Below are 10,995 nucleotides of genomic sequence, written 5' to 3'. Positions count from 1 at the left end.
GAGCCCGGGACGCGCCTTCCCCGGCACCCGGAGCGGGGCAGCGCCCCGAAAGCCAAGGCCCGGTTGTCTCGTGGTCGGTAACGTGTCTCCTGAGCGGCGGCGGCCGGCAGGGATCTGTTGCCTTGTGTCAGCCACCGCCCCCGTCAGTAACTAGAACGTGCACTTGAAGCTTTAACTGTTCTGCGCCCTCTTCTCTGTTCCGTGTCGCTTGGATCCACGAGCGTGTGTTTTCATTTGCTCTGTGCCTTGTCTGAAGGAGAAAAAGGAGAAGAAATCTAAACGCCGGGACAAGTTTCAGAGGGGAAAGACTCAGACAGATGACAGCGAGGAATCGGATGAGGAGCGTTATGCCCCGAAACCCAAGAAATCAAAGAGTGTCAGTAAACAGAACGGTCACACGAAAGAGGAGAGCCTGGAGAAATCGCGATTGTCCTCCTTTAGCAGCAAATCCTCCCGCAGAAGCCGGCAGAGTAGTTCCAGTGAAACGTCAAGTGAGAGCGAAAGTGAGAGCGAGCAGGACCAGGTAAAGCTCATGGCTGGTTTTAGCTGTAGGGATGTGTTAGGGCTTCTAACTCCTGCATTAACACGGCCAAACTTAGGAGGGGTTGTATTCCATCCCCCCCCTTTTCCTAATCAGTCGAGAGTGCTGTAAAATGTCAAGATTTAAAGTTCTTGAATTGTTCAGTCTGCCAAGAATTTGCAAGAGTTTTGAATTATGAAAGTGCTGAGGTGTTGGATCAGTGCATCGTGGTTTCCTCACTTGAGCAGCCTGGTGCTGTGGGGCTGTTCTTGGACAGACAGAATGCACTGAGATAGAGTTAAACTATGATTCAGCATCACGAGGTGTATGTGATTTTTGGGGTTGTCCTGTACAGAGCCAGGAGCTGGGCTTGGTGATCCTTGTGGGTCCCTTCCAACTCATGATATTCTGTGATTCTAATTCATTGTTTGCAGTTTTGGTTTGAGTGCTTTGCATTTACTGTGCTGTTAGATATGAAGCAGCCTTAACCTACAGAGCACTTTTGCTAACTTTGTCCAGGTTTGAAATATGATGGTAAAAGAAAGAAAGCTCTTTAGCTGCAGCTGTGACACTGTCCCTGAAGAGTATGGCACCAATGCATGTGCTGAATTTACTTGGATTACCTTGAATTTACTGACAGTCATGTGATATTCACATGGTATATTATTTTTTACCTAACAGGAGTTGACTGGAGAACAGAAGGAGGGTGCTTTCTCCAATTTTTCTATTTCCAAAGAAACTGTCCAGCTTCTTCAAGGTAAGTTTCCTGGCAAGGTGTGACCATAGAATGTCAGTGATCTCTGTGTTTTTATGCTCAAACACTCTGTGTTGATCAATAAGCTTTGAGATGTGCTCTGTTCATGCCCATACAAGCAGGGATGCTGTGCAGCAGACATTGGTTGCCTGCTCTAAATACACCTTTGAACACACAGTTTCCTGTTTGCAGTGTTTTCCAGTTCAACCTTTGCAATGAAATTCTAAACTACACGAGCCAAGGGTAAAAAAAGATGTGTGGGAATGTTTCAATTAAAGGTAATTTTGGTGTGAATAAAGGAAAGCCAATTATATGTAGTATCTTTGGTGTTTGTTTATGCATGAATTGGTACGAATTAAGAACAGAAGGGGTTTTGAGGTGTGAATTACTTGAAAGGAAGAGGTTTTCACAGATAGCTAAGGAGTATTGCATAAATAAAGGCACAGTGCTGACAGTCTCTCATAAAGGCTGATAAATTCCTCTGTCCTAGCTAGCACTGTGTCTGGTGGGGTGAAGTGGCAGAATAAAATGAACAGTCCCAGGGCACTGTTTGCAGATGACTCATCTGATCAAATGAATCAGTGGAGGTGGTGATGCACTCCTGACTTACTTTAGAGTTGATGGGAGCTCTTGCAATGATTTCCACTGAAGAGTATGAAAGCACAGTTGTAAAATGACCATATTAAGGAAGTCTCTTGAAATTGCCACAGCTCGAGGAGTGACGTACCTGTTCCCTGTGCAAGTGAAGACCTTCAACCCCGTGTATTCTGGCAAGGATGTCATTGCTCAGGCACGAACTGGAACAGGGAAAACATTCTCTTTTGCCATTCCCTTAATTGAAAAGCTTCAGGGAGACTCACAGGAAAGAAGAAGAGGCCGTCCACCAAAGGTAACAGTGCCTGGCTAGGATGGTGATTTGCTCTGTCTGACATCTAAATGATTCCGGTATTTCAGGTCTGTGCAGGGCTAAGCTAACCCACATTAAAGGTGATTTGAAAGCTGTGTCCACTGCATCCTGTGCTGCCTCCCAGCCTCTGATGAAGAACAAGCAGCACAACAGCTCTATCCACTTGTCAGTTCCTTTTTCTGCCACAGGGAGACCAAAACTACAGGTGGACAATGTGTTCCTGTATAATTTTGCTCAGTCACATTACCAGTTCAGGGCTAGTGGCTCTTGGATGCTTATTTTTCTCCTAAATTGCTAACAGATTAGTTACTAATTGTAACTTGACAGCTTGATAAAAGCTGTCTACTCAAACATGTTTCTTTCTAAAACATGTAAACAGTGGGAAGTTTTAAAAATAGACTTCATTTTCATTAGGAACACCACCAAATGTTGAAACTTCTGCTCCAGGGAATGCAGATTTGTTATGAGCTGTGTTCATTCTGCTAAGAATACCACGTGTGGTTTTTCACTGAGTTCTTATGATGCCTCCAGAAAAACTAGTGAAGCCAAAGCTGAGCACATCCTCATTAATAATTTTTATCAGTTTGTTTCATCTTGTCAGTCATCTGACAGATCACCTGAAGTGCCTTCCAAAAGCAGCATTAGCAGGTTTGTGTGCATCTGCCCATCACATTGCTGGGCTGACTGAGAATGCTGTCTCTAGATTTGGCACAGTCTTTTGGAGAAGGAAGGGCTTTCTTCAAGGGAGGCACAAGCCTTGCAAAAGATTCCAGACCTCACTCTGCCATAATACATTGCTGCCTGCTTTTGGTAGTGGGTTTTGATGTTGGAGGAGGTACTGGGATAAGGATGTTAAGGTTCCTTTGTGAGGTGACTGATCCCAGGCTGGAGAGCAGTGCTTCAGTCACATTTTAAACACAATCATTTCATCTGCATGCAGGGAGGGCTGCATACTGCAAGAGAGGATGGCTCCCTGGGTGCCTCTGCAGGGCTGTGGATTAGCACAGCAGCTCTCAGGCTGAACATGTTTCCCTGAGCCACAGGGAAGCTGAGAGACAGCTGACAGCTCTTCCTTGCACCTTCTCACAGGACTGTGAAGGAAAAACCTTTTGTTACCCACGTCCTTCAGTCTTGTGTTCAAACAGCACATGTAGAGGAAAACTTGTAGCTGGTCTGTTCAGGAGCTAAAGTTAAATAAGATTTAAGTCCCTCGTATCCTGTTCAAAAAGAAGTTAGCCTGTCCTAAATGAGTATATATTTAACAGTTTAATGATGTTACAAGAGACTTGAGCAGTGTGTTTCTCCAGTGTGTTTCTCTCAAATTTTAAGAAGGTTTTTTTTTTATTTTACAAAGGCTCAGATCTAAATAAGTCTAGTGGTTTCTTGGCAGAAGCCATGCTGAGAAAACATCTGTTTTGTCTTTTTTTCTCTGCAGGTTCTAGTTCTTTGTCCAACAAGAGAGCTGGCAAATCAGGTTGCCAAAGATTTCAAGGATATCACAAGGAAGCTGACAGTCGGTTGTTTTTATGGAGGAACTCCCTATAATGGACAAAGTAAGTGACTCTTAGGACTAATAATTTAAACATGGATTGACTGCCATATTTAAGAAGTGCAATTGGATCTTTCCAGACACACACTTATAACTCAAGAGCTGGAGACTGTTCATGGGAAATTCAGCAGTTCAAAATGTATCTTCTTGTGGAGATAAATAGCTGTGGTTCACAGTTTTCATCTTTTTAGTGTTACTTATCTACTCATGTACCTTAAATTAAAGTGAAACAGAGTATGCTCTGTGTATGACCCATATCTGGGTTTGGGTTCTTGTAAAACCATTTTCATTTTAAAAGTTTAGTCTTACAGCTGTGACTGGGTATGTGTTTTTTTCATGTGATAAGGGATATGTAGAGGATTTGTAAAGTGGAGAAGAAATTGTTGTGATAGCATGATTTACTGCCTTGGTGGTTGTAAAAAAGGAATGAGAGTGAGCTCTTTCATTGTGGTACATCTTCAGACATTAGGGATGATTTTTTTTTCAGAACCTTAGGAAAGGAGTTGATTTCAGTAATTTTGATAGTTAAGTCATTTTTTTAAAAGTCTCCAGTTAAAATAGATAATTTGGGAAGAGCTGACTATTTCTAAAGAATAATAAAAGAAGCTTACCCTTGCTTACTTTAAAGCACTGGGAGAGGGAAGGGTGGTAAGTTCTTCTTTTTTCCCTTCAGGAAGAGCAGTAGATTTTCTACCTTACATTTTTTTCCAGATTTTCTCTTCTGGATCCTAATTTGTTCTCACTTTTGTAAGGAGAATACTTATGAATAGTTGAAGAAGCTGTTTAGTTATTACCATGTTTAACTGCTGCAGAGAGTGCTGCCTGGTTCACTGCTAACTGCTGTGTTCCCTGTTTGCCAGTTGACCTCATGAGAAGTGGCATTGACATTTTGGTGGGGACCCCTGGTCGGATCAAGGACCACCTGCAGAATGGCAAGCTGGACCTTACCAAGGTCAAACACGTTGTGCTGGATGAAGTTGACCAGATGCTGGACATGGGATTTGCTGAGCAAGTGGAAGACATTTTACGAGTTGCATACAAAAAGGGTAATCTCAATATTGAAACAAATATTAAGAAATACTAGTAGTAATTTAATTGGCAAAAATTCAGGTGTAAGGTGATTTTGTTTAGAAATGACTGAATATTATGCATTGTGAATATGTGGGAATCATTCACAGAACCTGTGCAGAGCTTGGAGTCCAGTACCTAGGGGTCTGTAAATAACTGTCTTTGGCACCTATCTTTAAGTTGTGCTTAGGCTTCTTCAAATTAAAAGGATCTAGCTTTTTACCCTTCTCACTACTTGAAAACAGACTGGTGTAACTTTTTCACAATCTTGAAATTATTTAGACTTTCTAGAATTTTTTTTACCCCAGGTGTTGGTAATCCATAAATTTAAAAAGCTCAGTTGGCTTCTTTATGTTAGGTACTGATATTTATCCTCATTTTTAATCACCTATATAATCAACTTGTGTACATCCGTTAGGTGAAATATGTGAAGTTTGTGAAGCATTGTTCTGTTTTCTTGTTAAGATTCTGAAGACAATCCCCAGACTCTGCTGTTCTCTGCCACTTGCCCACACTGGGTATATGATGTGGCTAAGAAATACATGAAGTCCAGATATGAACAGATTGACCTTATTGGGAAAAGAACTCAGAAGGCTGCTACAACAGTAGAAGTGAGTAAGCTCTTGTGAAACGTTTTCAGGCTTTTTCCCTTTTCTGCTACAAAAGGCCACCTCTTCCTAAGGTGCATTATCACAGTGATGTTGGAAGTTGTTTTCAGAATTTTTTCCAAGCATAGGGCTCGTTACACCTGGTCAAGTTGGTTTTGGGTTTAGGATCTGTCTTCTCACATCACAGGTAGAGAGAAGATTTTCTTGTCAGTTTTGTGGATTTTCAGAGAAAAGCAGTACCTGAATTTATCCAAGCTGTTAGCAAAAGGCCCACATGAACATCAGCCTGCTGCTTTTAATTCTCCATGGACATCCTAGCTGGCTTCTGGTGTTCTGTATAAAAAATACTTTTTTTTCAAACTTCCTGTAGTATCTCACCTCAGTAGCCCTTTGCTTGCTGTGCAGTAAGTACCATAGCAAGATATATATTACATATATGGAATAAAATAAATATAATACATATATAATACATACATGCTAAAGGCCTGATTTTCTCTTACTGTAATTATTTTGCTGAACATTAGACTAATTGTGGGCATAAATAAGAGCCTTATGGATTTTGGATGTTCTAGGATCGTGACTTAGCACATTTTCTCCATCAGGGAGCTGTATAACTCTTCACTATTTCTGTAATTAACAGTTCCAAATGTATTTTAAAAGAATCTTAACTTTACAGAAGCTAATCACTGGAATTTTTTTCTGTAGCATTTGGCAATAGAGTGTCACTGGTCTCAGAGAGCTGCAGTTATTGGAGATGTCATTCAGGTCTACAGTGGCAGCCATGGGAGGACCATTGTCTTCTGTGAGACCAAAAAGGAAGCAAATGAACTGGCTCTGAATGCTTCAATCAAACAGGTATTTTATCAGGTGTATTAAGTAACAAAACCTGTCAAAGATGTATCAACCCCATGTTGATACCAGACCTATGCTGAGTAAGTTTTAAAGAGAGATTTTCAAAGTGCATAGGGCAGGCTTTTGTGTGTGGTCAGATAGGATTTCACTCTTTCTTGTAGACATGAAACAAAAATTGTAGATTACTATTTTAACACGGCCAAGCATTGCATAGGTGGTGTGGATGGCAAGTTAGGGCAGGTTTTTCCTATGTCACAGTAATTAGACATGAGTGTAGACACACATTGCAGTTCTGTTTTCCTGCCATTGTTAAAGGCCTTTGAGGTATATGAGTAAGAATTACTGAGTACATATTGTGAGACACCTAAAATATAAACTCAGGTAATTCAGTTCTTCTTCCTTACCTTGCCACTCAGTACCTGTCAAATACCAAGATTTTGTACCCAAAACTGACCATAGGATGGAGCACTGTCTTGGATTTTGGTATGGTTCTAAAATAATACTGTTTTTCAGGATTGCCAGTCGTTGCATGGTGACATTCCTCAGAAGCAGAGAGAGATCACACTGAAGGGTTTTAGGAATGGTTCATTTAAAGTTCTGGTTGCAACCAATGTAGCTGCCCGTGGTTTAGATATCCCAGAAGTTGACCTGGTTGTACAAAGCTCACCACCAAAGGTAGGAGACTGTTGTGTTGGATGTCTTGTAATAATCTGTAGTCTTGCTTTCAAGTGGTGTAATGCTATCAGCTAGTGGTATTGACCACACAGAGTTCATCAGCTTTGTTCTTAAGGGAGACATCCAGATATGTAGAAGTAGTATCTTCGAGGATTTTTTGGGAGTGTGTCAGTCCCTAGTATGTTTAAAGATTATTTCCTTAAAATGTCTTCATATGAGGCTGTTCAAAGCCTTCCTTGGCAACTGTGTGGTGATTGCAAGGCTGGGAGCAGTGGGAGGAATGATTCTCTTGAATGGGGCTGAATGTGAGGTGTGGACCACAACCGTGAGAACATTGGTGCTGAAATTAAGAGGGTTCAAAAGGAAAAATGTAATGTTTCAGTGAATATGATGTTAATACTTGCAAAAATGCTCCTGTGGATGTGCAGGAGGGAATGGGATTGTTGCAGAGGTACACACACTCCAAATGTGTGGTGATGCATAAAGAAAAGTTGATCCATGCTCATGGCTCTGCTTTTCAAGCCATGATTTCTAGATTATTATGGAAAAGCCTGTTTGGTCAATACTAGTGAAACAACATTTTCTGATTGAATTCTATGATGCACTTACTGTGCATTGTTCAGGCTTAACTGTAATGGCTGCTATGAGTGATGTGGATGCAATGAATTGATGAAATGACAGTGAATTAGGTGACTCACAGCCCTCTGTTTCTGTAGGATGTGGAGTCCTACATCCATCGCTCCGGGCGCACGGGCCGAGCTGGGCGCACTGGGATCTGTATCTGCTTTTATCAGCGCAAGGAGGAGTACCAGCTGAGACACGTGGAGCAAAAAGCGGTACACTACAGCTTTCTTCTCACTGCAAGACTCTCATTTGTTCAACTGCAGATTGCAGTTTATAAAGCACCCAGAGGAGGTTTGGGTACCTTGAGGAGGGTGGCTGCAGTGTCAGTGTGCAGCAGGGAGAGCACTGCAGATTCTAGCACTCACTCCTTTTCGGCAAATGCCACTTAGGTTGTCCTTGCGTAAATGAGAAACAACTCGCAGTGTTTCTGTGTGGTGTTCACCCTGGTTATCATCTGATCAGTGCTGTGCATATGTGCAGCTTTCCTGAGAACTGTTACTTGCATTTTTCCACTTTGTGTTCTATATGCTAGATTCCTCAACAGTTATGTGGTTGTGAGGAGATGGTTTATTCCTGGCACATAAAGCAGTGTAACACTGAGACTAAGGCTCTGTAATTTGTACTTAAATCCAAATCTATTAGACTAAAAGTAGTAATTTAGAATTTGTAGGACTCTGTTTTCCCCAGAAATGTACCAAAGTGGTTTCTGTTTTCAGTCTAAGATCACTGAGTCATTTACACTGATCTGGTGCATAAAACCTTCTAAGTGTTACTGTTTTCCTGAAAGCTTAACCGTACAATTTTCACTAGGAAAATTTAGAAATTAAAAGGTGAAAATAAGAAGAAAAATTACAGACTTAAATGCTTGTTGTGTTGGAGTTTAGCACTGCTTCTTTAGAACTGAATTATTTATGGTCTGCAATTTTTATTTGTCTTTTGTCTTTTGCCTTTTAAATTTCAGGGCATTACATTCAAGCGTGTTGGTGTTCCTACTGCAACAGACATAATAAAGGCTTCCAGCAAAGATGCCATGAGGTGTGTTTGGGACTCAAGCCCTGTTGTATCCTCGTGCCTTCTTCAGAAGGGCTGTTTGAATTATTCTTTACTATCTCTTTGAACTTCCTAAGCACTGTTGAAATCTTGGACTACTGTGATTTTTTTCTATTCCAGAGCCTACCAGTGTATAAATTGTTCATATTTTTTGCTTTAACTACTTAGGTGCCTGGATTCTGTTCCTCAGACTGCTATTGAGTATTTCAAAGAATCTGCTCAGTTGCTAATAAAAGAGAAGGGACCAGTTAATGCTCTGGCTGCAGCTCTGGCCCATATTTCGGGTGCTACTTCCATTGAGCAGCGCTCACTGCTGAACTCGGATGTGGTAAGGAAGGGGCTATGGCTTAATGCTTGTCTTGAAACTGCAAAGAAGCAACACACCTCTGTGTTGTGTGAATAGAGAATTATTTATCTCCTGACCATTTTGTTTAAGAACTATACTTAAGCTACTAGGAACTACTGATTTTGTTAAAAGCAATGATGTAGTGGCTGTAAGGATACCTGATGCCCTGTCACAGTACCTACTTGAAGATTTAATTACTAAACTGTAAATTGGCAGGTTTCTCCTGTCTGATATATGTGCTGAAGCTTATTCCTCTGCCTGAGTGGAGCATGCCCCGTTTCTTTTTAGGGATTTGTTACAATGATACTACGCTGCTCTGAAGAAATAAGCAACATGAGCTATGCCTGGCGAAGGCTGCGAGAAGTGCTGGGTGATGATATTGATCGGAAGGTGAACAGGATGTGTTTCCTCAAGGGAAAAATGGTAACTTTCTGGTTTGTTTCTTTGATACTGGGCTCTTCTGATTGCAGCCTTTTCTTAGCAATTGTCAGGGGAGCTGTTGGGTCTTTTTCTCTATTCCAGGCACTGTTGATGCTGGGCCTCAGTCTGTTTTTTTAGTGCTTAGGGCTCTGCTGGCATGCTCAGGAGGTAGGATAATGCATGGCTATGGGGATAGCAGAACAGGTACAAGGTATGAAGTGTGTTAACTCTGCCTTAATGACAAAACAGAGAAGCATTTCTTAGGACAGTCAGTTGTAAAAGTGCCTGCCTGTCAGGTGTAGAATTGTGGGCTCTGTTGTTTATAGTTGCAGTCACTTAAAATGCTTCCCTTGTATGCATTAAAATGATTCTTTCTTCTTAGGGTGTGTGCTTTGATGTTCCTGTGGCAGACCAAAAGGACATAGAGGTACGTGCATTGCAAATTCTGGGTGCAGCAGGCTGAAGGTGAAGCTGGCTGGACTGGGTTAGACTGAAAACATTATGTAGCCTTCATCCTGCCTTTCCTGGTGGCAAGAGGGATTGCTAGGAAGGAATTGAAGAACAGAACAAGCTCACAGTGTTCCTTTTCTGAGGCATTCCCCTGTGACCAAAAGTCTGTAACTTGAAACTTTAGCACTGAGAAAAGTGGTGCTAGATTCGTCTTTGTAGGCAGCAAGTTTTATTCCTCTTTTCTGTATTCTCTGCCTCTGATTTTCACCCAGAATTCTCTCCACAGTAAAGTGAATTCAGATTTTTTGCTTGGTAGCCATTAGTATAACCAAAATTATTGATCCCTTCAGTTAGAAGCTTGAACTCCATACACCAGTTCACAATTTTACCTTTTCAGTTGGGCAGATTTAATTATTATTACATACCCTGTATTTGTATTCCTAGAATTTAACTTGCTGTGTCTGACTCCATTGCCACAGGCAAGGTGGGAAGATTCAAAGCACTGGCGTTTGTGTGTGGCCACTGAATTACCAGAGTTGGTCGAGTCTGCACGAGGAGGAGGAGGAGGAGGGAGTGGCGGAGGGAATGGCCGAAGCTTCTCCAGCTCCAGGAACGGTCGGCGTGGTGGCTCTGGTAGAAACAGGTTTAGGAGCAGAGGCCAGAAACGAAGTTTCAGCAGAGCATTTGAACATTAATTTCAACAACCCAGAAATGAGAAGAAAATGGGACTGAAGTATTTTATATTACATTACACTAGGCTGTTTCTGTGTGTTCGTACCATTGGAGAAAATACTTCATTAAGATTTTTTTTTTCGTCAGTACTACTTTGCTCATAAACAAGGTTCTGTTCATTAAAAAAAAAAAAAGTACAAAGGAAAAAACCCCAAAAAACCTGCAAGAAAAAAAAAATTATTTTCTTTTGTTTCTCATATTGCTCTTTGAATCTTTCCACAATATGTCTGTTGCGTTCAAAACTGTAGCCTGGTTCACTGTATAATACATAGATCTGAATTGCTGCTCAAACCTGTACATTTTCTGATAAAATTAAATATTATTTTACAACTTCATATATTGTTGTCACGTATTTGAAGCAGTATTTTGCAGATGGAGATGTCGGGAGGATTGGGGAGCGTGGCAGCAGGAGAAAAGAAATCTGGAAAGAAAAATCCATT

The 10,995-nt window shown here is 41.2% G+C and overlaps 1 protein-coding gene across 1 annotated transcript; it reads left to right on the top strand.

The window, feature by feature from the left end:
* Nucleotides 1-10,890, top strand: DDX50 (DExD-box helicase 50). The gene is made up of 14 exons (XM_031063608.1): nucleotides 1-523; nucleotides 1,202-1,277; nucleotides 1,985-2,163; nucleotides 3,617-3,734; nucleotides 4,591-4,776; nucleotides 5,264-5,409; nucleotides 6,112-6,261; nucleotides 6,772-6,933; nucleotides 7,650-7,769; nucleotides 8,519-8,592; nucleotides 8,776-8,935; nucleotides 9,242-9,376; nucleotides 9,756-9,800; nucleotides 10,303-10,890. Exons 5-14 carry the CDS (start codon nucleotides 4,599-4,601, stop codon nucleotides 10,516-10,518), a joined length of 1,386 nt encoding a protein of 461 aa, XP_030919468.1. The 5' UTR covers nucleotides 1-523; nucleotides 1,202-1,277; nucleotides 1,985-2,163; nucleotides 3,617-3,734; nucleotides 4,591-4,598; the 3' UTR covers nucleotides 10,519-10,890.
* Nucleotides 10,891-10,995: the final 105 nt, after the last annotated feature.

This window comes from Geospiza fortis, unplaced genomic scaffold, assembly GCF_000277835.1.
Source record: "Geospiza fortis unplaced genomic scaffold, GeoFor_1.0 scaffold637, whole genome shotgun sequence".
NCBI classification, from domain to species: Eukaryota; Metazoa; Chordata; class Aves; order Passeriformes; family Thraupidae; genus Geospiza; species Geospiza fortis.
This window is presented reverse-complemented; position numbering and strand designations above follow the sequence as displayed.

Coding starts and splice junctions, on each gene's coding strand:
- DDX50 (XM_031063608.1), top strand. CDS start 4,599: ATGAGAAGTGGCATTGACATTTTGGTGGGGACCCCTGGTCGGATCAAG. Junction 6,934..7,649: donor TACAAAGCTCACCACCAAAG/GTAGGAGACTGT, acceptor CTGTTTCTGTAG/GATGTGGAGTCCTACATCCA. Junction 8,593..8,775: donor TCCAGCAAAGATGCCATGAG/GTGTGTTTGGGA, acceptor TTAACTACTTAG/GTGCCTGGATTCTGTTCCTC.